The sequence below is a fragment of the Yarrowia lipolytica genome, chromosome 1E, assembly GCF_001761485.1.
Source record: "Yarrowia lipolytica chromosome 1E, complete sequence".
In the NCBI taxonomy this organism is placed as follows: Eukaryota; Fungi; Ascomycota; class Dipodascomycetes; order Dipodascales; genus Yarrowia; species Yarrowia lipolytica.
In genome coordinates, this window is record NC_090774.1 from 3,283,131 (window position 1) to 3,308,446 (window position 25,316).

The 25,316-nt window shown below is 49.0% G+C and overlaps 10 protein-coding genes across 10 annotated transcripts; 3 read left to right on the forward strand and 7 right to left on the reverse strand.

Annotated features, from left to right (window-relative positions):
* Positions 1-503: 503 nt before the first annotated feature.
* Positions 504-1,067, reverse strand: YALI1_E32842g (60S ribosomal protein eL6; the record flags this gene model as incomplete). The annotated part of the gene is made up of 1 exon (XM_504484.3): positions 504-1,067. One exon carries the CDS (start codon positions 1,065-1,067, stop codon positions 504-506), a length of 564 nt encoding a protein of 187 aa, XP_504484.1.
* Positions 1,068-3,670: 2,603 nt separating this feature from the next.
* YALI1_E32868g (uncharacterized protein) lies at positions 3,671-5,440 on the forward strand (the record flags this gene model as incomplete). Its single annotated transcript, XM_504485.3, has 1 exon — positions 3,671-5,440. One exon carries the CDS (start codon positions 3,671-3,673, stop codon positions 5,438-5,440), a length of 1,770 nt encoding a protein of 589 aa, XP_504485.2.
* Positions 5,441-5,637: 197 nt separating this feature from the next.
* Positions 5,638-7,665, reverse strand: YALI1_E32908g (uncharacterized protein; the record flags this gene model as incomplete). The annotated part of the gene is made up of 1 exon (XM_504486.3): positions 5,638-7,665. The coding sequence occupies one exon, from the start codon at positions 7,663-7,665 to the stop codon at positions 5,638-5,640; it is 2,028 nt and encodes a 675-aa protein (XP_504486.1).
* Positions 7,666-9,832: 2,167 nt separating this feature from the next.
* YALI1_E32931g (uncharacterized protein) lies at positions 9,833-10,136 on the reverse strand (the record flags this gene model as incomplete). Its single annotated transcript, XM_068283142.1, has 2 exons — positions 9,833-9,986; positions 10,033-10,136. 2 exons carry the CDS (start codon positions 10,134-10,136, stop codon positions 9,833-9,835), a joined length of 258 nt encoding a protein of 85 aa, XP_068139243.1.
* A 110-nt stretch (positions 10,137-10,246) lies between these two features.
* YALI1_E32936g (uncharacterized protein) lies at positions 10,247-10,566 on the reverse strand (the record flags this gene model as incomplete). Its single annotated transcript, XM_068283143.1, has 2 exons — positions 10,247-10,473; positions 10,539-10,566. The coding sequence occupies 2 exons, from the start codon at positions 10,564-10,566 to the stop codon at positions 10,247-10,249; spliced, it is 255 nt and encodes an 84-aa protein (XP_068139244.1).
* Positions 10,567-11,514: 948 nt separating this feature from the next.
* On the forward strand, positions 11,515-12,237 carry YALI1_E32946g (uncharacterized protein; the record flags this gene model as incomplete). Its single annotated transcript, XM_504487.3, has 1 exon — positions 11,515-12,237. The coding sequence occupies one exon, from the start codon at positions 11,515-11,517 to the stop codon at positions 12,235-12,237; it is 723 nt and encodes a 240-aa protein (XP_504487.1).
* A 2,274-nt stretch (positions 12,238-14,511) lies between these two features.
* YALI1_E33002g (uncharacterized protein) lies at positions 14,512-17,055 on the reverse strand (the record flags this gene model as incomplete). The annotated part of the gene is made up of 1 exon (XM_504488.1): positions 14,512-17,055. The coding sequence occupies one exon, from the start codon at positions 17,053-17,055 to the stop codon at positions 14,512-14,514; it is 2,544 nt and encodes an 847-aa protein (XP_504488.1).
* Positions 17,056-18,520: 1,465 nt separating this feature from the next.
* YALI1_E33024g (uncharacterized protein) lies at positions 18,521-19,261 on the reverse strand (the record flags this gene model as incomplete). The annotated part of the gene is made up of 1 exon (XM_504489.3): positions 18,521-19,261. The coding sequence occupies one exon, from the start codon at positions 19,259-19,261 to the stop codon at positions 18,521-18,523; it is 741 nt and encodes a 246-aa protein (XP_504489.1).
* A 587-nt stretch (positions 19,262-19,848) lies between these two features.
* YALI1_E33056g (uncharacterized protein) lies at positions 19,849-22,512 on the reverse strand (the record flags this gene model as incomplete). The annotated part of the gene is made up of 1 exon (XM_504490.3): positions 19,849-22,512. The coding sequence occupies one exon, from the start codon at positions 22,510-22,512 to the stop codon at positions 19,849-19,851; it is 2,664 nt and encodes an 887-aa protein (XP_504490.3).
* Positions 22,513-24,132: 1,620 nt separating this feature from the next.
* On the forward strand, positions 24,133-24,684 carry YALI1_E33072g (uncharacterized protein; the record flags this gene model as incomplete). The annotated part of the gene is made up of 1 exon (XM_068283144.1): positions 24,133-24,684. The coding sequence occupies one exon, from the start codon at positions 24,133-24,135 to the stop codon at positions 24,682-24,684; it is 552 nt and encodes a 183-aa protein (XP_068139245.1).
* Positions 24,685-25,316: the final 632 nt, after the last annotated feature.

The following is a 25,316-nucleotide window of genomic DNA, read 5'->3' on the forward strand; positions in this document are numbered from 1 at the left end:
CAGTAGCAGTCTGAACAGCATGGAATGTATTTACAGAGAGAGACCGCAGCAACAAGCTACAAGTACAATGGTTCTTCACAGAAGACCGTTTGTCAAGTGAGTGATTACGTACAAGTGGCTTCCATGGTCTGAGTCGAACTCGGGACGTAAATATCGGTGAGTACATGTAAACACAGGTTCTAATACAGCACATCACCGCTAGTCAGCGCTGTTCAGCACAACGCCATCACCACAGGCAAGCATTTTGTGGAACAATTTATAAAATGCGGTTTACAAGTAAGAGCTACAGATACCAGTGCCTTTTTTTGGTTCTACGTGTGCACGCAGTCGTATATATACGCTCCTACTTTTGACTCCCACTTGTGGCTACGAGTACAAATAGTCGCTTCGCGCCTACTTGTAAGTAAAATTCAAATTGCATTGCTATACAGCTTTTGACAGACGACGGCTTCACCACCGTCCACCATTTTCCACCCCCATGTTCCATTTTGTGTTTTTATAATTTAAAACTTGAGCAGGTGGGGCTTGTCACCAGACTTGAGAGAGAACTGGGAAGCCAGGTACTGCTTGAGAAGAGGAGTCTTCTTGATCTCGGCAATGAGAGCAGCATCGACGTCCTTCTGGTCGGCGACTCGCTCGGCCTTGAGCTCCTTCTGCTTGCCCTCGGCGAAGAACTGCTTCTCGGCCTTCTTGTCGGCGGAAGATCGAGCGAAGTAGGCAGGGGTGAACTTGTCAGCCTTGACACCGGAGACATCGACCTTAGTGGAGGTGGCAATGACGTATCGGGCGTTGACTCGTCGGAGAGGGACACCGTTGACCTTGAAGGGACCGGTCACAAGGAGAGTGCCATCCTCAAGAGACTTGAGGAGAACAACTCGCTTGCCTCGGAATCGGCCGGCAAGGAGAATGAGTACGGCACCGGGAACAAGAGAAGGTCGCAGCTTGGACTTGTTCTGGACGGTGGGGATCTTGACGTGAGTGGGCTCAGCGACGTACCACTTGGGGGCCTTCTCAGTGGGGACGGTTCGGCTACCGCCGTTCTTGGCTCCTCCGATCTGCTTGGACATTTTTGATGTTTAGGGTGTTGAGGTGAGTGGAAAATGAGAGCGGTGAAAATCCACTATACCTGACGGCGGCCGATGCTCCGGAGCTGCATGAAAAAAGAGTGTACATCTGGGAATGGGAATGTGTGACTGCCTTTTGGCTTAATTGGGAAATTCACGTGACAGTTGGGAGGAAACAGAGCCAAAGTCACACCCTAACCCAGGGTTGGGAGGTACGAGAGGTTGCCTGTTTGGGACAGACCACTCAGATGAGGAAACAGTCCTAACCCTATTTAACCGAACAGGCACGGTTTGATTAGTAACGATTAGGGGATATACAGTGCTCTTTTCGCTTTTCCTGAGTGTCTTTTTGGAGCTCAAATGGCCTTCTCACAGCTGCTACTAAATTAAAGTTCACCAATCTCAGGAGTTAGAGTGGTTATGCAGCGTGATAGAGACCCTTCTGTGGGACACGATGCGCCATGCGACATAACGTGAGCTGCAGTTGGTGTTGCGGAGTACGCGGTTGGTTGCTGTGGCTCGGGAGGGCGTTGGGACGTCACGTGTATCAATATATGGTTGATATTGCAGTACGAGTACAAGTAGTCACCTGTAAAATGTCTATTAGGGCTGAGTGGTTATTAGTTAGAATTGGTTGAGTAACTAGCTAACATTAGTTGGATTTTACTTGTGCATTAGCGTGATTCTGTATTGTACTGTTTTTTTTTCTCCTTCTTTTTACAGTACATGAAATCCGTTCTTCTGTAACAGTAAGGAAAGAAGTTACTCATACTGTACTCATACAGTAGGGTTAGTTGCTGTCCAAGAACACGCGAGTATCCTCAGATGCTACTGTACATGTTGTATAGGAACTCCTTATGGGCACTGTCTAGGCTACACAACCATTCGAATCTATGCATATGCCACCATCGAGATCTACAGTACAAATACCGTACACTAATGGGTAAGGGAAGGCACTCCACACCCGAAGCCGACTGCTCGTAGTTGTACTGATACTCGCACTGGAACTAATGCAGAAAAAAATAATATATACCGCTTCTGTTTAAAACAATGGGTAGGGTTTGCCCGTTGCCGTTGGGTGACGGAGATCTCTCTGATGGTGATATACTAAGAAAAGCAGCCCAGCCTTGTCGCGCGGTTATTGAGACACAGCGCGTCTTTTGGGTCGGCGTACTGTCGCCGAAACCAAATGGGATTGGCTAGTATCTGGAGCAGATATCGTTCTTGGCGTAGGTTGTGAGAGTGTCAAGCGGCTGATTGATAAGGGTGTAATATTATAGGTGACATGTGAATGATATGTTGACACAATTACAATAAGCACCGAATGAACATGTACTTGTAATACAAGTACTTCACTTGTACCGGCACTTGTACACCTAAAAATGTACTGCATGAACATCACCATCGTTTGGGGGGTACACAAGGGGTTCGGATAGGTCCGTCAGCAATCTTCTGGAAGACAACTGCTTGAAACATGCAAGGTCAATCCTAACTCCCTGGCCACGTGGACTATAGCGGGTGAGTCGTATCGTCATTCTTAGGGCCGGAGACGGGCCTGTGTTTATGAGCCAGCCAAACTCTGAATCCTTCGGTCTTCGCCGTATGAGCCAAACGGGCAACTTTGAGTTTTTCCACCCGAAGATAGTGTACTGGTGAACTGTGTCATCAAACTGAAAATTGCTCGGGGGAGGCTCAAGCAATGAGGGAGTGACGTGTGTAACGACAACAGACCATGGGTTATGTATGACTAACTGCTCAGACCTGTTTTTTTCAGTCCTACTAAGACTGTTCCGGTAGTAGCCCTTAGCCTCGAAAGATAAGAAACAGAAAAAGCAAAATGTCTTGGAATTCGACTGTGCGGAGTTCCGAATAGCTTATGGATGGGTGTAAGGAACAGAGAAGTCCCTAATCTTCAGTGACTACGCGGGGAAACACGAGATTGCACCCAAGACAATGACCGGGAAAAGGCGCAGCTATCAGTACAGTACGAAGCCAGACCCATTTCACTTACACGCCGTTGCCTTGATAAGGTCTGATTCATGTGGGTGTTGTGAGAGGCCAGCAGGTATAAGCCTGCTTGGCATGTATCTGGCGTTGTACATACAGTAGCCACGATATCACTATCACAGAGTTACTGTGTGAAACAGGGAGTGTTCTTATCAGGTACAGTTTTGTTATTATCACGTGCAGAACGAATACCTCTTGGTCCCGTGAGTCTTTAAGATGTGGCCGAACCATTTTATCCATACAACCAAATCACGTATCTGCCTATTTCATTCTTTTTCTCTCACTTTCGGCCTCTCTTGCTCCCCTTTGTTACGCCGCCATATGAAGATCATGGAGGTCGCTCTACCAGGGAAAACTTTGTTAGCTTATCAACCAATCACAGCGCGTAGCATGGAACGGAGAAGACCGAAATGCTGGGAGAAAATATAGATGGAGCTTATCTGTCTCTCCTGGACTGCTTGTTATCTATGCATATTGAACTGTAAGAGGATTAAGCGACAGGGACGGGCAGAAGACATCGATGGTATAAAAAAGAAGGGTGGTGGAGATATTTCACCCCAGATTCTATCAGATCAGCTTCGAAAGGTCAAACACGCAAGATGCTTGGACACGTCCCAACCAAAACGTTCTCGGAAAAGGCCGGAAAGATGGCCCGAATCATCAAACACAAGCTCACCACTCGAGAAGGACTCATTGGAGACTACGACTACGCATTTCTCTTCACCCCCAAGATCCCCTTCATGAAGAAACGAGAAGACGAACCCTCGACCTTTTTCCCTCTCAACTCGTCACTTCCTCTCTTCCTAGCAATTCTGCTGGGATTCCAGCATTCTCTGGCCATGGTGGCTGGAGTCGTCACACCTCCTCTGATCATGGGTGGTTCTGCCAACTTTGGACCTGATCTCAGCCAGTACCTCGTCTCTGCATGCCTCATTGGCTCTGGAATTCTGTCGCTCATCCATATTATTCGATTCAAAATTCCCAAAACTAATATCTACATTGGAACCGGCCTGATTTCCGTGGTTGGAACCTCATTCGCTACCATCAACGTCTTCACCAGTTCACTGCCCATTATGTACCGATCAGGTATTTGTCAGACAGCTGCTGACGGAACTCCTCTTCCCTGTCCTGATGGCTACGGTCGTCTCATTGCTACTGCCATGGTCTGCGCGCTTCTGGAAGTCGTGCTTTCATTCCTGCCTGCTAAGGTCCTCAAGAAGGTCTTCCCTCCCATCGTCACCGGCCCTGTAGTGCTTCTCATTGGTGTCGAGCTTGTATCTTCCGGTTTCAAGGACTGGGCTGGAGGATCTGGCCCCTGCTACGGACGACCTACTTCTGGAGACTTCATGATGTGTCCTGCCAACGGTGCTCCGATGGCCGCTCCCTGGGGCTCAGCCCAGTTCATCGGTCTTGGATTCCTCGTCTTCATCTCTATTCTCTTCTGTGAAAAGTGGGGAGCTCCCATCATGAAGTCCTGCTCGGTTGTCATTGGTCTGCTGGTCGGATGTATTGTGGCTGCTGCTTGTGGATACTTTGATGGAACCAACATCGATGCTGCTCCTGTCGGAACCTTCCTGTGGACCCACACCTTCAAGCTCAAGATCTACGGACCAGCAGTACTTCCTATGCTTGCTGTCTATCTAGTGCTGATGATGGAGTCCATTGGTGACATTACCGCCACATGTGACGTATCTCGACAAGCCGTTGAGGGCCCCGAGTACGAGTCTCGAATCAAGGGAGGCATTCTTGGTGATGGTATCATTGGTATCCTTGCCGGAGCCTTCACTCTTACTCCCATGTCTACGTTTGCTCAGAACAACGGTGTTATTGCTCTCACCAAGTGTGCCAACAGACAGGCTGGAGCCTGGGCCTGTTTCTTTATGCTCATCATGGGTATTTTCGCCAAGTTTGCTGCTGCTATTGTGGCCATCCCCAAGCCTGTTCTGGGAGGCATGACCACCTTTCTCTTCTCTTCTGTCTGCGTCTCTGGTATTGCCATTATAACCCGAGCCGGCAAGATCCAGCGACGAGAGCGACTGATTCTGACAGCCTCTCTGGTCATGGGTCTTGGTGCTACCATGGTCCCCGATTGGTTCACTTACGTATTCACCTACAAGGGCGACAACCACTCTCTTCGGGGCTTCTACGATGCTATCGAGCTAGTTATGACCAATGGTTTCGCAATTGCCGGATTTGTTGGTATTGCTTGCAACCTCATCTTGGCTGAGGAGGAGAACGTTGACGATGAACAGGAAATGCAGGTGGTCGAGATTGACGCTGCTGAGGAGGAGAACTCTAGCTCCGATGATATGATGGTTCCTGAGGCCAAGCGAGCCTCCGAGGACCACAAGCGAGTGGACATGGTTTAGAAAAGGAGGATATAGATTTATTTATTGCATTAATTGATTGTTTATGATTGTACACTTTGCTCGTACATACATGTAGTGACTCTAAGGAATACAAGCAGTACAATACCTCTGTCAAAAAGTGGGAATAGGCCACACACCCATCGGCTGGTCTGCTTCTATCTACAAATTCATCGTTAGTTATGCATATATACAAATGATTACTTCGTGTCCTCCTGCTCGTTGTTCCTATCTTCGTCCTTGTCCAGCACATGCAAATTCTCCGTCTTGTGGGCAAGGTCAATGTCAATATCATACTCCTCTTCCTCGTACTCCGAAGAGTGGTACGAGTCCGAGTCCGAGTCCGACACCTGCTTACCCAGATCGTCCAAGGTCAGCATGCCGTCGTTGGAGCCGGTGGGAGAGAAGACAGATGTCGGGGACATGACCAGTCCTCCTCTTCGAGAGCAGTCGGCAAAGGTGGAGGTGCCTTCGTCGTCGATATCAAAGTCAATCATACTCTCAAACGCCTGGATCTGAGCCGGCGACTGCTGCTGAATGGGTGTGAAGCCTCGGGTAACAGGGGGTGAGTTGAGACATGTAGTAGAGGCTGCCGAGTACTGCTGGGGAGTGGCAGAGTTAGTGCTAGTCATTCCGCTGGGCATTGTGTTGGGCATATAACTTGTGCTGAAACTTTGAGGAAGAGAAGCAGTTCCGTTATCTCTGCTGTTGCTTCTGCTGGGCTGGTTGTCTCTGAGATTGTAGGGTTTCTGTGTAGTGGTCGTCGTCGGGTTTGTGTTCGTGTTTGTGGTTGGGTTTGTGGTTGGGTTGTAATTGTTGTTGATGTTGGAGTTGGCAGTACCCGTGCTTGTAGGTGTGTTACTATTAGTTGTGTTGGGAACGGAAGGAGTGCTCTGCTGGATGGTTGGCAGTGCTGCAGTAAGCTGACTGATGGGAGTCATGACTCCTGGGGTGCCCTTCATCGATCTACTTCTCAGACGGCTGTACCCTGCTCCACTTGGCACTGACGAAGAGGCATGGAGAGAGGCGCTTCTGTTGACAGAAACGGTCGATGCAGGTCTGGAAAGTGACGTCAGAGGCTTCTGGAGTTCTCGGGTGTTCCACTTGAGTGTTCGACTCACAGACTCAATGTAGTCCATGTCTGATCGGATCACGGTGGGGAATGGAAACTTTGAAGCTCGCACTGTGATGTAGTCGCCCGACTTGAGCTCCACACGTGATCTGCCATCAAATGAGACCCATGCTGAAGTCCGTGAGTTCTTTCGAGGAACAACCACCTTGAGTGTCATTGAATCAGGCAGAAGCATGGGTCTGAAGGACAGGGTATGGGGACAAATTGGAGTCACACAGATGGCTGGAATCTCAGGGTGAACCAGAGAGCCTCCTGCTGACAAAGAGTATGCCGTGGATCCTGTGGGAGTCGATAGAATGAGGCCATCAGCCTGTACGATGGTCAACAGGTTATCATCCCCATAGAGCTCCAGCATTGAGATGAATGGTGAAGGACCTCTATCGACGACAATTTCGTTGAGAACTTCGTGTCGGCCAATCTTGGAGTGATGCTTATCTCTCTTTCCGGTTTCCGGGTTCATTTCCCGCTTGAACACGGTGCATGTGAATCGCATTCTCAGATGCACATGTACTCCCTGAGTCATGGCCTTTGTAAGATGCTTGCCAAAGTCATGGTATTCAAAATTGGTCAGGAAGCCGAGCGAACCCAGCGCAAAGGGAATAACGGGGGGAGCGGTGCCTTGAAAAAGCCACGAGGCCCACAGAACCGTCCCGTCTCCTCCCAGGGTAATGACTAGATCAAAGAGCTCGGGCTTCTGGGTCGCCATTTCGGCAGTCCAGTATCTGAGCATACGTGCTGGGGTGTTTGCAGTCAGTGTAGGAGCGTCGAAGCGGCCACTCTTCTCGAGTTTGGCATCCACATAGACCACCACTCCTCGGTCCATCAACCACCGGGCCATATCTCGGGTCAGGTAGACAAGCGAGTTGTCTCGGGCCTTGGTGATGATCATGACCTTAGTCACATCGATGTGGACGGAGGCCTTGCCGAGATGTTTGGCAATTCGTCGAACTCCTGTCGCAGTTTGGACGAAGTGAGCATGGCTGAGTCGTGAGCTCTGAATGTCTTCAGCTGAGAGCTCCTGGAGGGCCGAGGCGGCGCTGAGAGCAGCGTCGAACCGCTGGTGCACGTACGGAGACTCGCTGACCGGAGTGCTCATCTTCTCAGGGCTGTAGGGAGTCAGTTGGCCGGAGTACTGAGTCTGCTTTTTCTCAAAAGTCGATCCATGTACCGAAACCTAACGTGTGTGCGGAGCTTAATTTTTTTCCCTTTCTCTAAGCACAGAAAATTTAAGGGCTGGCTGCACGAGAAAAGAGTAACGGCGGCGAGAAGCGGTGAGGGACGAAACAGGCGTGCGGAAGTCGCAGAAAGAAGCGACACCAAACCAATGCAAGCGCTCGCAAGCCCGCCGCATTCCCGTGCAACGAACTCCACCAAATGCTAGTCACATGACTCCGAGCTTGCGTTTGGACGCAACCGATGCAGCTACCATTCGATCTACCCTAGCCCGAGACTATTTCCGATCATTGGAGGAGTGTTTTCAAAGACATCAAAGTCGATATTTGAAGCGATAATAAACGGATTTTTTGAGCTAAGAAGCATGGTGTATCACCCGACATGATTTTATATGTCGGAACCACCTATATTTCGTCTCTCACGGCCACCCAAACACCACTTCCCGGTATGGACCGGATTAACTTAAGTGGATCCAGGTGACAGGTGTAATTCATATAAACTAGAGCCAAGACGTTATAATATCGCACCTGAAGAAGTGGATGTGCAAACTCACAGAACCCGGCTGTTGGGTCAATTGATGTTATACAATGACGTTATATTTTATAGGCCAACCATTTACACCACGTGGCGTGTATCTCTGGGGTTACTGGTGCCAGGGTTGTGGTGAGATGGGGTGCTTGAATACGGTCGACTAAACTGTAGCTAAATATGGGGTTAGCACCAAAGACAATTGGAGATTCGACTCTAAAAAAAAAACGGGGCCCAATTCAACGGCCAGGAGTGGAAAAGATGTTATGCTGGCCCTTGCCGAAAATTCGCCGACCAAAAATCAAATCGCCCCACAAAACGGATGACTTTGGCCCGGCCTGTCTACTCAGCTTGGCGTGTTCGATGCGTCCGGCACATCTTGGGGTAACTCAACAAATGCATGCTTGAGTCAACCTTGCCGAGTCGTCCGGGGAAAGGCGGAGAGATTGTATCAGGGGTGTTTCGGGTGCTGGGATTAGTAAGGGGGCGGTCATGAGTTTCGGATAGGATCACGTGTCCAGATTAGTGAGACTTGGGGGTCTGAGACGCCGTCTTAATCCAATACTGCTTATGTAAGCGAGAGGGAGAGACTCTTTGGAGAAATAGACGGAGAAGGTCCGTCAATAGCTGATTTTAATCTTTAAGAACATTCAGTTATATCATGGGATTTCTTCTCGGTACTGTACAAGTAGTGACCCTGACACCGAGGACACGCTTTTACTTGTACTTGCAGTATGAGTTGAATTCACTGCATATACCAATTACAAGTAACCACCTCTATGATCCACAATGAATCACAGTCACGTGATGGGATCTGGTTTTGAATGTTCCTGGTCTGTTCTCGCATTTGTCAAGAATTGAATCGTACTTGAACCGGTCAGTATGTACCTACTTGTATGACAGCATAGGCACTCTCCACAGCACTACAAGTAGCTGATACAGCTCATCACTATTTTGATAATGTCGACACTGGTATGTATCAAATGGAGCCATTACATGTACTTACTTCCATAGCCTTATCACTTGTTGATACCTGATGGTAGAAGCTTGATGAAACCTGGTAGTTGTAATATTTTCCGTAAGGTCTCTTCTGATTGCACTGCTGTGAACGGCTGAAACGAAGAGGGCGGTTAAGACACACGGATGTGCGACTTATAGATCCCTTTTATCAATTGTAGCTAATTATAATGAAAAGGTAGGGATCGTGTCTTAGGCACCAGCAAATGTTCATGGAAGCTGTCATCCGAGGGTGAACTACCTATACAAATGAAAGAAACACCATTGGATCAGATGTCGATAATGACGTCAGAAGATTGAACAAACCAGTGTCTAAGAACGATCAAACTGTTCCAGCTGACCATTCTCATTGAAAGAATCCGTCGTCGTTATCCTCACTGTGTGAACAGACTCAAGGCGCATTGATCTAGTGAGACACGTGTAGCCTCACTTATGGCTGCTGGAATATTGAGTGAGTGATTATAAAAAACGAAATCAATCAAGTCACGGTGGCAATCATGTGAAAGAATCACCCTAAAAATGCCATGTTTATAGACTAACTGGTCTCAACATTCAATGTGATGTATGTAAGGTGGAGTGGTATGTACAAACAAGTGCGACTGACAATCACATGCGTTACCGCAGAGAGAGAGTGATGTATCGTCATGACATGCACAATTGGGTTGCGTGGAAGTCGCCACCGTGAGTCGTTGGGTGTCTCTCATTGTGAATCAAGCCCTGAATCAGACTAGATGGGCCTTGTCACATGCGTCTGGCGGTTCTAGCCGTCCCAAAACGGGTCTCCATGTGTCTATCTTTAGCGATGGTGCATTTCGTCCGGGGTGATAACGCAGTCAGAAGCTCATTCATGTTATTTCGTTGTTAATTGTTCCAGTGACACAAGCTGTAGTGTTCACCCAGGTAACATTGAATACATCACTCGTAGGCAGTGAGCATGGATGGCTTGTGTAACCCCAGAATTAAACCAAAATAGGAACATTGTGAGGTTGCAATACTCGTTTGCACGCCCAGATTAAAGCTCGCACGTCGTGAAACCTGCTGGATTCATGTTGAATGTGCATTACTCTAAGCTTGATTGTGTGCTCGTGAAAAAAGAGACTGTCAACAGAGACCCCAGAAGCTATACAGAGTTGAGAGATGAGTTCAGATAAGGCGAGTTTAGGTTTTGGGACTAACACAACAAATACTGTGGGTTAGGTCAAGACACGAGGCAGCGTGAAAAAAAAGAGGAGACCCTATAATCGTCTAAACACAAGACAAGGACCCTGAACTGCACCATTTACCCCTCCCCCGTATTTCAGCCACCTCGTGCTCACAATCGATGTTGCACTTTGTTGCTTGCTTTTCTTGGCTCACCTATCGCTACCTCCTTCCTCATGGCTCGACCCAGCTACTATCACATGGAAGCGGCGGCGTTTGATAGCATCACGTGACTGGATATGCGAAGGGTTAGTTGTCGATCCAGGCATCTTTAGCGCAATCCAATGGTGTGAGAGATGCGCGGCTGGAATGTGAAAGAGCGCGATGACAGGACAACACTGTGAGAGGGCGTATACTAAAAAACTGACAGAAAATGTTGAGGTGCACACGCACCTTTTACCCCACAGCAACACGGCAGTCATGTGGATATACGCACTCCACGTACAGTATCGTACAAGCGTGCACGTACCCCATTTTTTTAGACAAAGTACCGGCCCCGGTTTTGGGCTCTCTGCTTTGTACGATGTAAAGTAGTGCGCCTTTTTCAGACGACGCCTACAGAATGTCGTGTGAGTGTACCTGTACCATTCAGAAGAGGCACCACGGGGTAGTGTAACGGTGTACAGAAAACAACAACCAGCCGTACAACCGAGCCGTTGCCGACCCACCGGAGAATCCACGGGCTATCCGAAACAAGTCAGTTCTCACATGGTAGGTCAGCTCATTTTCGCCTCTCAGACCATTTTCTCAGAGGGAGATCCATCACACCACACATGTGCACGAGTGCCACCCAACCTAATTCTCTGTAGTGGTGAGCGTGTGAGCCTGAACCGGACCCTCCCAAATTTAGACACAGCAAGAAATACACTCACATCAAGGTTCATGAACGTTTTCAACACTTTCACACCGCAACAAGGAAGATAGAGTTTCGGCTCAAAATGTGAAAGACGCACGACCTATATATTAGACGTGTGCCCTGAGAAGAGAGGTCCGGTATCAACCATCAACTTCTACATCTTGCACAACTATGTCTCTCGCGCTGCCAACATACTCAATGGGTCTCAAGTCTGCTCTCAAGTCTCCCAAGTCTCCCAAACCAACCTCAGCCAAGCGAGTCTCCTTCGACGCCTCCGCACACGATAACGAGCCTCTGCCGTCGCCTTCTGCCTTCGACCAGCTTGCCTACCTCACCAAGGCTCCCGTTCCTTACCAGGAGGAGCCACAGGGACTCAAGCTGTCTCTTGAACAGCTCAAGCCCATGAAGAACAAGGATATTTACGCCGTTCATCAGTTTGGCCACCAGACTCTTCCTATCCCCTACAACATTGAATTCTACATGCAGTTCCTCTACTCGACGGGCACTTTCTGCTACTACCTCCCCTACGGCGAGCTGGATCCCAACACTGAGGACCCCGAAGCTATTGCCGCTGTGGTGGCCGGAAAGTTCTCCCACCAGCAGGCCAACTGCCATGTGTACATTCTGGCCGTTGCTCCCGGTCTCCAGCAGTCCGGAGTTGGATCCGCCATCATGCGGGTGCTCCAGCAGACCATTTTCGACGAACAGCTCAGCCGATACACCGCTCACACTCATCTCAACTTTGTGGTGGACGTGATCGCTGACGGAGCTGATGTCGAGTCTCCCCAGGGTTTCTACGAGAAGCTTGGATTCCGAACCCAGGGAGCTCCTCGACATGGATACTATGGAGGACAGTGGACTTCTGTTAAGATGGTCAAGTCTATTGACCTCTAGGAAGTGACTGACAATGACTCCACTACAACACCAACTCATCTGAACTGCATACACTAACAACCACACGAGCATGATAACGACAATGACCTATTTATTGTACATAATTATATTTATTCGAATTAATACTTGATATTTTGATGTGTTACTTGTAGTACTTGTGCTACAACAACTGTAGATAATTATTCCGACGTTTTTCCGCTAGTGCTCTTTTCGTTGCTTTTGTTTTCAACTTTCCCTTTTTCTATCTGCCCGGTCCATTCCGTTACCTCTTTGGTAAAATGGCGCCCTCCCGAGAGTATGTCCTCGGTTAACTTTATCACACGAGCAAGAAATGGAGAATGTGCCTTAGCTGCAACATCGCGTGGATGTCGGTAAGTCATAATTATAATACCGGGAATCAAGTACCATCAGCGTCATTGTTTGATCTCCGAGTTCCTTTCGTCCTTCCGCTACATTTCGGCCCCTATACTGTCGGCGTTATTTGCCTCATCGCAGGAAGATCTCGGTCGAACCTAAAGATCGAATCAGGCTATTTATGAAAAGATAGTGTGTTAGAAGGTCGGCTGTACGTTGGCCGAGGATGTGGTCTGGTTTAATCTTAGGTCGCAGACTAGTTGCTCCTACTCGGTCCATTGTTTAGTTTGTTTCTAGCAACGTTCGGCCCATGCTGCCGATATGAACGGCGCACATGACCCGCTGAGCACTGAGTTTCATTTTACTGAACGCTTTAGGAGATCTTGAACACGTTGGAATGCGATCGCAAATGGACGGATCTGTGTATTCTTACGGTACAGTACTTGCAGCTACTTGTAGCTATGATACGTGTACAGGTACAGCTGTTACGAAGTGAAGGTTTTGTTAGTCTATTCGGTGTTAGTTTATAGAGCATACTCAGTGCTTGGCCTACCACTGTATATACTCAGTCCTACTCAGTGGAACATCAGGTCCAACTCAACCTAGGAAGTGCAAAGATGCATGAAAAGGCAAACGGCCAAATGGATGTCTAAGCTCTAGCTGCGGTCGGTGTTTTTACTCTTGCTTCCCGCGACATCCAGGGCTGGATGCACGGCTCCCCAAGACACTCGTAAACAGGTCCATCCGGATTTCTCCGAGAGTGAGAGAAAATACTTGTGTCTGCATCTTAACGCACATGACGCACAGAATTCCGCCTAGCTGGAGCGCAACGTGACGCTCTCCGGGGTGCGTTTCCCCACACGGCATGCGTTCGACAACAGACAGTTCCCGATTTGCCCTAGTGTGCTATTTTGAGCCGACAATTTTTTCTCACAAACTTCGGCCGAAATAGCTCGGCATCTTTTATCCGGGTTCCAAGAGTGATTAGCTCAAGGTTATCAATTTGATCTTGATCTAATGACTGACTGACTGGTCACATAGCCACTGGAAGGGCAGGACAGAAATACACGCCCGTGACAAAGCGCAGCTGGCTAGAAAAAGGCAACAGTCATGAAACAAAGATCCGACACGGATATACCGCAAGCTGAAAAATAACAACTAGAGCAAGACCGACTCGGCCGACATGTGATGATCGGCTTACTGTCAAACAGTCAGGTGAGTCCGTTTCCTTGGTCTTGTCGATTCAACTGACTCCCTAATACAGCTGAAATCCCCAGCATCACACAACTCCACCCGTAATTACTTCCTGCTCCGAGCAGGAACCGCAAAGTTGGTATTGTGTGTACCCGGCCATCCGGAATCTAAACCGCTTTTATGCACACGACCGTTGTAACAAACCAACCGCTTCCAAAGTTACAACGCAATACAAATACAGTATTGTGGCTATTGTACATGCTGACGTGAATGGAAGGAGGTGACGAGATGTAGAATGACAAAGTGTTGAATAATTTTACGAAAAGAAGTTGGAATGTGTACTACCATCGTAGGGATCACGTGACAATCTTTTTGTACCAACACTGAATCCATCACGTGGTGTTCCCACCGCATGTCTCTTTGAATATAAAGACCAAATGAGAGACATTCACCGAGACGTATATTTGCAGGATGAAACCATAACGCCTACTTGTAGAAGTATATACATTCAATATTTGTATGCTCAAGGCCCTTCTTGTATCGCACCACCGTGGGTACATACAATACGATTACTGGAAATTACTATTAAATACTTATAATAGGACCTCATGTAATGTCCGATACAGCCTACTGCCCACCGCCTCCTATAATCCTACCAATGCATTCACTATATCCTTTTGTGCGAAACGATCTGTCGTTTTATCTGTCTCTCTCGTCTGACGTCTACTAATTTCCCTCCTCCTCTTCCTCGTCTTCGTCGGTCTCTGCTTCACTCTCTTCCTCGTCGGTCTCCTCTTCACTGGCAGTCTGGAGCTCTCCATCTAAGTCATCAATATCATCCTCATCTCCTCCGTAGCCAAACTGCTCTCTCCACACTCTCTGTTCTCGTTCAAGACGCTGCTTCTCAGCCTCAGCAACTCCTCCACTGGGCTTGAGCTTGTTCTCTCCCACAAACTCGCCCAGCTCCTTTTCAAACTTGTCGACTCTAGACTCAAGTTCAAACTTTCGTAACCGCTCAGACCGTTCAATAGCCTCGATTCGAGACTCATGGTCGGGTTTCAGAGCAAGGACAGACGAAAGAACTCCCTCCTTGAGATCCTGAACGGACTCAGTAGGAACAGGGAGAAGTACGGCCTTGTGACTGTTCTTGGCGGCACTTTTAAGCTGCTCGTTGGAACACTGTTCAACAAGAGCCAGAGTAGATGCAGCAGAAGCCAAATCCTCTCGCAGATCGGCCATGAGCTCCTCCTGAAGTTTGAAGAACTGCTGCTCTTCGCAGATGGTCTCCAGTTCTCGTTCCCAGACCTTCTTCCACACGGACTTTTGCGAGTTGATGTAAGTCTCCAGAGCGGTGAGCTCGGTGTTACAAGTCTCCATCTCTTTGGTGACAACTTCAAGCTGACCGGGCTCAGCCCGAACGCCTCGCTGAGCGACATCCTTTCTAAGAGCCTCAATAACGTCCTGGAGATCGTCTGCTCGAGTGAGAAGAGCATCTGAGTCAGTAGAGACCTTCTTGTTGGCCATTTCCATGAAGGCTCGAGAGTTGTCTCCAGCGGCGGGAAGAGAAGAGTAGTCTCGAAGCTTGCCAATGGTGTCGGAAATGTCCTTCATTGAAGTCTTCCAGAGAGTGAAGGATGAGTCCTTGAGCTGTCGAATAACAGCCAGCTCGTGCTTCAATGCATGCATATCGGCAGCCTTGGCCTTGAGAAGATCTTTGTCGGCAATAGGAGTGGGAACAGGAGCAGGCGCAATAGTGGACAGTTTGGCCTGTGACACTTCTGGAGGAGCAATGACGGGAGTCTTGACAATGGGCTCCGTTGCTTTAACGATAGAGGGACCTTGTGTACCGGCACCGACTGCTGCCGAGGGAGGTTTCTTCTCCACCATAAGCTTCAAGTCTCCAATTTCTTCCCTCTGCTGGTTCAGAGCAAAAGTAATGGCCTTGACATGTTCCAAGATGCCCTGGATGTCGTCGCTTTTTTCCTTCTCTTTTTCCTTCTCCTTCTCCTTCTCTTCCTCTTCATGTAGCACCAGCATAGTTCCGTCGTGGATATCGCTCAGATGCGACTCTTCCAGCTCATACTCCACTCCAGATTTTTTGTCACGAATGTAAATGTTGGGGAAATCGTCTGCTCCAGGAGAGTAGTTGAATGTGGAGATGAATAGGAGTCTCAGAGCGTTGATGTTGACATCCGAGTCAGCCTTGACCTTTTTGGTAGCATTTCCAAGTCTAAGAAACAAAGACATTCCAGGTCCTCCAACATCTGTAGCCGTAGACACATCGCCTAAATCACTCTCGTCGGGAAGAGGAGTCGATGGCAACATGGGCATGTCTGGAACGGCCTTTCCAGGTGCTCCAGAGGTAAGTTTGGCGTATTGGTAAGCCGAGAATCGTCTGGATGCTCGTCTTTCGAGCGCCTCTCCTCGTTGTAAAGCTGCCAGAGGGTCTCCACGTGATCCCGGGCGTCTGGTCGGAGAGCCCTGGGGAATGGCAGGGGCCATGGCTTGAGCCATAGCTCCAGGTATGCCAGGAGGCATGTGAGCTGGTGGGGCCATATGCGGTGGCTGCGGCGGTTGTCGGGCCACCGGTGGACTGGGTAATCCTGGCTGCTTAGGTGCTGAGCCTATAGTTTGAGACCGTCGCACATGGTCTCTATCATCCTTGTGCTGTGGCAGAGAGGTGGGTGCTGAGACCTGTCTGGAGGGTCCGTATTGATGCTGGGGCGGGTGTGGTCGGAAATTTTTGGGTGATTGTTGAGGTGGGATCTGTTGCGCCTGTGCTCCTTGAGCTGCTCTAAGTGCAGCCTGTTTCTTCTTCAGACCCTGAAGCAGGTTGATGATGATTTCCCGAATGCTGGGCAGGTACAGATCGAGGTTTTCCTGCGATGCTTCTTCGCTTAGCGCCTTTTCTAGCACCGTCCGCAGCGCCTGGGGCACATCGCCCATGTCAGTGACGGGCAAGCCGGCGTTGAGAAACGCTCGACAGGCAATGTTGAACTCGTTGCCCAGATTGACGTAGATGTCGGACACGTCCTGTTCAGAGGCTGCTCCGCGGGCCCATTGCGTGAGGCTCTCAAGCAGCTGTTTGGTTGCTACCAGCAGATGGGTGACGCTGGACTCAATGGAGTTCATGGCAGTCGAGTTGCGGGCCATGGGGGTCTGAGCAGACAGACGTCTTGACGAGCCTGTGGGAGCCTGCTGGTTGTGGCTCTGGTGATGCGGAGGGTGCGCCATGGGTGGCGGAGGGTGCTGCCCACCGTGGTACGACATGGGTGGTGATGGACAGGTTGTAGTGAGTGTACCTTGGTGTGGGCCAGACTGCACTTCTTGAATTAGGTGTAATATGTGTCCCACAAACCTTGGGAATGTGTTTAGCTTTGTTGGTGGACACGGAAGGGGAGCTAAAGCAGGGGCGGGAGGATGCGATGTCAAGGTGTGAGTGACTTGTATAGTGGTTGTATCCAACACTGCTTTGCCGAAAAAAAAATAAACAAGACCCTGTCACCACACACTGCTCTATCTTTACATCATCCCCACAAGGTTCTACTTACCCCAATCATGTGATGTTGCAGATGCACTAGCAAGAAAAAACCATTGTCCCACCAACGGCTCAAAACCACAACCACACTCAATACTGTAGTCTTGCGGCGAAGAGTTACATGACGAGTAGATAATAATGCCGTTCTCGGGTATCTGCCAAGAGATAACGATTGAAGAGGGTTTGAAAAAATATATGAGTTCTCAGCTTGAACATTAGCAGCAATAGAGAAACTTCTAACGTGTAACATGGATGAAACATTACGTCATTCCACCTATCGTACTGGGTATTTTTATTACCCAGTGAGGGGGTACATTAGTAAGCTATTTTGTAGTACTGTGAGTTGATTTTCAACTACAAGTAGTTACTGTAATTGTACAGCACGAGTACGAATATTTACTTATGGGGTGAGGGTCGTGAGTTGGATTATAATAGAGCGCCAGAATACAAAAATTGCCTTGGTTGTCGCCTAGAATTTCGCACCAATATTTGTCAGTTTTGGTGTAGCACCAGAACAGCTTATCGTGGCCTACAGTACATACTGTGGTGAAGTCGTACAATTTCAGGGTTAGTCAGGATTAGCCAGGGTTATTTAGGAGAATGCTGAACTGTTACTGCTGTAGTACACAGACACACGCCCCAGTTGGTCAAGTCAACAAGCTTGACCGCTTTACTTGGATTTCTCATGTACATTTCAACAATCACTGATCTCATGACTTCACGATACAACTCATCTACAGTAGTATTTATCATTAGTGGCTGAAGCTTGGAGCATTTTTCAACGTGGGATTTTCTTAATGTAAGAAAACTACTGTACAGAGGTGACTTCAAGCGCGTGTTTCTAAGGAACGTCTTACGTTATTTCCATAAGCAGTGTGTGACCACTGAAGTACATCGGAGGAAGACAATTACAAAGACATTCGTTATAGTACACTGTCATACCACACCCTACTCTCATTACAAGTACCGGTACAGGTACACAATCCCACCTTGGCAGCTTGTATTATCTATCTAATTAAAACTGCGAATAGTGCCATGCAAAGGAATACTGATCCGTTGGAGACACACCCATATTTTGAAGTCAGGCCATGCCAAATACATAATGCATAATAGTTTAAGCGATGCTCGCTGTTGAGTAGAGCTCGCACTGCAGCCAGCACACCAGTGTGTTGACGAGGAGAAGCAGACTGGCTGTGCTTAACCCATCTGCTGGTACAGCTGGGACCACTTGGTCTGCTCCCACTGCTCGCCCTGCTGGTCGTTGTTGAGCTTGAATATACTGCTCATGACAGTAAGCTCGAAAGAGGTGGTGGCGTAACCAGCAACGGCCATCCAGTCGTTGACAACACAGCCAGCGCCGACAACAGGAGAACCTCGGTTGACGGATCCAGCAATCAGGGGGACCTGGAGAAGCGAAGAAAGCTCATCCTGGTCCTCAATGGAGGTCTGGGGGTGGACAATACCTCCCTGGTTGGACAGGGCACAGTAAGAGCCGACAAGCACATTTCCAGCAACAGTCTGTCGGAAGACCTCAACACCAAGCACATCGGCAATCAGCTCTTCGGTCTCTCGCTCGATATCGGGATGCACAAGAGCGGCGTAGTCGTTGGTACAGATGACGTTTCCAAGAGCAGATAGACGCTCCTCAACTCGCTGGATCTTGACCTCGTCGGGCAGGGAGTTTCGCAGGTGCTGCAGCTCAACATCCGAAGTGGTGGAGGGCACAAGCAGACCTCGTCGGTTGCCGGCTGTGAGACGGCCCACGAGTCGGGTGCCGCCAATGGTGGAGTAGACAATAGGAATGGTATCTTGGAGCTCGGCCTCGAAAGAGCTGTAGAAGTTCTCGGAGCCGCCAACAGCCACCAGACAGTAGGAGTTGGTGAGCTTGGAAAAGACACCAATCTCGTCAGAGTTTTCAAACTGGGCACGGGTAGCCATTATGTTGATTGATTTTTTTGAATAAGGGGTGAAGTGTGGTTATTCAGGCTTGCGGTGGATACTGCCTATCTTTATGTTTTGCATTGCAGCACAATTTTTTCATGACCGTGCAGCTCAGCTGCGTGCTGGAGTATACTGTGACTGATCTCGTCAACGTGTAGTTCTTGTCATGTCATACGTGCAGACAGTATGCAACTGTGATGGGCCGGTGGCGATATATGTGTAGATTGTGTGTGTGTCTTGCGGCAGGCTGTTTGGTACGTATGGTGGCGGATCGTATTCATGTAACAACAAGATAGTCCGACTGTTTGTGGACTCATACTTGAATTGAATATCGACTTACTACGGAATATATTGTAATACCTCCATTGGCTCAGACTGTGATCGGAGATTGACTCAGTTAGTAAGCAGACCAAGGGTGGGGCGAAATGTCCCTTTCAGAATATTCGGTTTTACTCTCATTTCTTCTATCATTACCCACCACAGTTCGTGTTACTGTACACACTACTGTAGAGATACAGCGATCCATTTATACAGTTAATTCATTATTTTATACAATATTTAGCTACCTCCTAGCAAAAAATACCTTAGTCGAGATCCATCTCGTCGTCAAAGTCATCGTAGGAATCTTCAGCCAGCTCCATGTCCGTCTCGCCGTCATGGTTGGGCAGAATCTCCAGACCCTTGTCTCCTCGGATGATTCGGACCTCCTCGCCGTCCTTAATCTGGTGCTTCAGAAGCATGACAGCAAGCTTGTTGAGAACCTCGTTCTGGATGAGTCGGTTGAGAGGTCGAGCACCGAGGTCGGGGCTGTAACCGTTCTCCACCAGGTAGTCCATGGCGTCCTCATCGAGATGAAGTTTGAGGTTTCGGTTGTTGTGCTCGAATCGCTTCGAAATCTCATGGAGACGAATGTTGATGATTCGTCGAATGGACTTCTTAGACAGCCGGTTGAAGACAACCATAGCGGTGATTCGGTTGAGAAACTCGGGTCGGAAGTGGCCCTTGACAGCCTCCATGACCAGGTCTCGAGTGGACTGGTCAATGGTAGTCGAGGTCGATCGGTTGATGAACTCCGCACCCAGGTTGGAAGTCATGATAATGATACAGTTGGATGCGTTGACCACCTTTCCGGCGGAAGATCGCACTCGACCATCATCAAGAACCTGCAGAAGAACAGTGAGCACCTCGGGAGCAGCCTTCTCAACCTCATCGAACAACACAACGGAGTAGGGCTTTCGGATCAGGGCCTCGGTAAGAATACCACCCTCCTCGTATCCAACGTATCCGGGAGCAGCACCAATCAGCTTGGAGCCGGAGTGCTTGTCCATGAGCTCGGAACAGTCGATTCGGATCATGGCCTGCTCGTCAGCAAACAGGAAACCTGCCAGCTTCTTGGCAAGCTCAGTCTTACCGGAACCGGAGAGACCAAGGAAAAGGAAAGAAGCGGGGGCGTTGGGGTTGGCAAGACCCGATCGAGACAGTCTGATCGCGTTGGAAACGGCCTTGACAGCCTCGGGTTGGCCAACAACTTCTCGAGAAAGCACCTTCTCCATGTTGATGAGCTTGGTGTTCTCGGCCTGGGTCAGCTTGGTGACAGGGATACCAGTCAGTCGAGCCGCAGTCTCAGCTACCTGGTCGGCGCCAACAACGTCCTTGATCATGGACTTCTCCTTAGCGGCATTCTCCTCTTCAAGCTCAACAATTCGCTTCTTCAGATCCGGAATGGCAAAGTATCGCAGATCAGCAGCAGTGGAAGTGTCTCGTCGTCGCTCGGCGTCGAGAGCCTTGGTCTCGAGCTCATCAACCTTGTGCTTGAGGTTGTTAAGCTCAACGTGACCTGCTCGCTCTCGCTCAAAGGTCTCTCGCAGAGGTCCGAGCTCCTCCTCAATGTCAGCCACTCGGTGCTTCGCGGCATCAAGACGCTCCTTGGTACCCTGGTCGGCGTGCTGGTCTCGCTCCAGAGCCTTGACCTCGATCATGAGCAGATCAAGCTCTCGCTCCAGGGAGTCCAGATGCTCGGGTCGAGAGTCTCGAGCAACAGCAACAGCGGCTGCAGCCTCATCGACCAGATCGACGGCCGAATCGGGCAGCTTTCGGTAGGTGAGGTATCGGGAAGCCAGCTGAGCAGCAGAAACCAGGGCAGAGTCCAGAATTCGGACTCCGTGATGCAGCTCGTACTTGTTCTGGATACCTCGCAGAATGGCGACGGTCTCTCGAATAGTAGGCTCTCGCACGTCGATCTTCTGGAATCGTCGCTCAAAGGCGGCATCCTTCTCAACGTGCTTTCGGTACTCTTCGTTGGTGGTGGCACCGATACAGTGGAGGGAACCTCGAGCAAGCATGGGCTTGAGCAGGTTGGCAGCATCACCCTTTCCATCACCCATGAGCATATGGATCTCATCGATGAACAGGATGATCATGTCCTTGGAGTCCTCAATCTCCTTGAGAACACCCTTGATTCGCTCCTCAAAGTCTCCCTGGTACTTGGCACCAGCCTTGAGAGCTCCCAGATCGAGAGAGAAGAGCTGGCAGTTAGCCAGAACGTTGGGGACATCGCCGTCGATGATTCGCTGCGCGACACCCTCGACAATTGAGGTCTTACCCACACCGGGATCACCAATCAGACAAGGGTTGGACTTGGTTCGTCGTGCCAGCACTCGGATACATCGTCGGATCTCCTCCTCTCGGCCAATGACAGGGTCAATCTTACCCTCTCGAGCCTGTTTGGTCATGTCAATGGCATACTTGTTGAGGAACTCGAACTCGTCGGCTCCGTCAGCGGTTCGCGAGTCAATTCGTCGCTTTCCTCGCACGGCTGTGATGTTGGCCTCCATGACGTCCTTCTTAATACCGCACTCCTTGAGAATGCTCTCAATAGAGGAGTCATCGAGAAGGGCCATGAGAATGTGGTCCTGGCCCACGTACTCGTCCTTTTGTCGCTGCTTGTACTTGATGGCATTCTGCAGCACCTTGGAGAAGGCGGGGCTCTGGGACAACTCGTCGGGAGGAGGGCTTTGGCTGGGCAGTCGAACAAGTGCCTTGTTGACGGCTCGCTTGAACTGGTCCCAATCGTACTTGCCTCGCTCTACGACGGCCTTGATGTAAGGATCAGAGGCATCGTCCTCTGCATCGAACATGGCAGCCAGAAGATGGATTGGCTGGAGAGTGCCCTGCTGGTGCTGCTGGGCCAGCTCGACGGAAGTTTTGAGGATCTTGTTAGCTCTGTCAGTGAATTCTGATTCGTTCATTCTTGTTGTAATTGTGTTAATGTGTGTGTTTCGAGAATCTCCAGATCGGACGGGTCTATATAAGTTTGCTTCGCTGCCTCAGTTGTCTATAGCTTTATGCATGTTGCACCTTGACTTCCTTAGAGTTGTAGAACCTACGAGAACCTGGCGGAAGACGGTCGAAGACAATGGAAGATGCTAGAAGGTGCTCGAAGAAAATCCTACATTTTGCCACTTTTACATGTATTCCACAACCTTCCAGGGTTTTTCCGAGCAATATTCGCCCCGCAACGTCTCTCAATGGTTGTTCCTATTCTCGTCCGCCTCACATGGTTCGAGTGGATTAGGGCGCGCAGATTCTGCACACCCTGGCCGCAACCAAGTGATCTGCCTTGTGCCACGGACGAGGGAAGCGAGACGGATGTTGCTGTTATCCCTGACAAATTGTCTATCCTTACATAATACTCTGGGACCTTACGTTTCTCTTATCGTATTCTCTTACTGTTCAATTGATAGATCATATGTACGTGCTCTACTTCTGCTTGTTACTGTGATGTACCACCAGTCAGACCACATGGAAACAAGGACGTTGGGACGATCGTGCAGGCGGGATTATCCTGGAGCAAGGCGGCTCAAAGGGTATTGTACTCGTACAAGGGATGTGTGGCTCCGAGGACGATGCATGTGTAAGGAGGAGGATTGATTTGCAGACACCTCATTTCTTTTTGGTGCCTTAGTGGAAGATTGGTAGCGGTGTCTTTTTCGTGTTTGAAAAAGAACGCTTCTGGACTTCTCTCTGCCACGCCGTTGTTGGCGCATGCAGAGACGCTGGTGCTAGACGAATGGGCAGATGTCTGTGTTGTGTCAGGTAACCAGTTCATACAACGCAGCTATACTGACCATATGTACATACTGTACTTGTAGGATCGTGAAGCTCCTATGTGGGTCACTCAATAGTAACTGTTACAGGTAACGGTAACAGTAACATACTGTCACGTGTAAACACCGCATCTCACCAAGGCACCCGTCAAGGCATCGCAGTACAACTACAAGTACTTGTAGCCTGCAGTAGCTGATTACCAGCGGTACTCGTACATACTGTAGCTAGCTGCAACAATACGAGGACACCTGATCATGGAATTGATAGTGGGTATATAAAGATGACCACAGTAGACATCAGGCAAAGCCATTGTTGCACAATTTGGGCTCTCAGGAAAAGAGTGGAGGCCCTCTTGTATTACGGGTGTTTTTCTTACTGTAGCTATCCTCGCCAACTCACACCAGGATTTTATTTCTCTTTAGGCATTATAGGCTTATGCTTCCGTACATCCTTGTAGCTGAGTTTGGTCAGTGAGTTTCACCAGACGCAGCCATAGAGGTATTTATTGTCGTATGCGACGACCAGATACAAGGAGCGCAAGCGAGTGTATTTAAATCAGATTTTTTGCAAGATATCTTTACTTTTCTCTTCAGCACGTGCTTTACTGTATTTACAGTAGCTATAGAGTGCAAACAATCCCCTTCACAGTCAACGTTGGCTTGTATGCCTCATGTTGTCTTCTCGTTCTCGTCACTCCAAATGACCACAATTGATTACCCCAGAGGTCGGCGAAGATTTTCAGCATCTCTGTCAATGGAGATATGCTTGCACTCGGGCTGGAGAAGGTTACAGCGTGTATTGACCGTACCTGCCGTACCTACCACCGATCTACACGGTGTCTCACGATGAAGAAAGCGTGTCGGAATCGATTCCCGATGCTATATAACCGCCTGTTTTCTTGTAGATCCCACACTCTGAATACGTTAGAGCCCGAACCCAAGATTCGTTACAGTATGTCGTATGGCACCTCTGAAAGAGACTATCCACGAGACATGGGAAAGTATTGGCCAAAATATCGTAAAGAGACCGTGGGGGAGGGGAACAAGAGCCGTTGGGGTGGACAAGGCTCCTTGTACCTCAAAGTGCTTACCCGTTTCGTATGTACCCAGTTGACGCAGATTTATGTACCTCTCTCATGTCCCATATTGGCCAACCAAAACACGGTTGGTTTTTTTCTGCGCCTTATGCTCACCTCAAACCTCGCTTGCATTTGCTTTGAATCTCTAATTCTATGGGAGCCAATATGCGAGATGAAAAGGGCAATAAGCTATCACCAACTACTGTACAAGAAGATAATCGTAATACAAAAATGACAGTTCGGAGAGATTTTGTGGACCCCAGAGGTAGTTCCACCATCTTACACAGAAGCATCATCACAAGCAACCCGATCAATTACATTGTACAAGTACACTCTGCCGACCATGCATTGCAGCTCAACCGAACAAGCACACAATGACCAGCTCCATACAAATAATATAGAAGTACAGGCCCTGAATAATACAGTACTTGAACGGTTATCGAAGGACAAGCCACATTAGCAACGTCTAACAGGCTCTCTTTGTGCTCCCTAGTCTTGTGTCCTACCTGAGCATCATTTTTAAACTGATCGGGACAACTGATCGGGACACCCACATGGATATTACCCTTCCGTTGAGTCATGTCGTTGAGTCATGTGGGGCTGACACTTGCGACTTGTACTTTGGAAGAGAAGAGGCAGAAACGAGTTCTTTAAAGTCACAGATTCGAGCAACCATTCATTCCGGCTTGCCGCCATCAGATATACACCTACGGCCTCCTTGGTCAGTCCCATACTTGCAACTATCTCACTCCTACAGCGGCGTTGTTTTTTGACCTTGCAAATAAGCAATAGACATAAAAGACAAGCCAGCAGCCAAACCAGAGTGGTTCAAGTGTAGTCCAACGTTATTGGTAACCTATAATACTC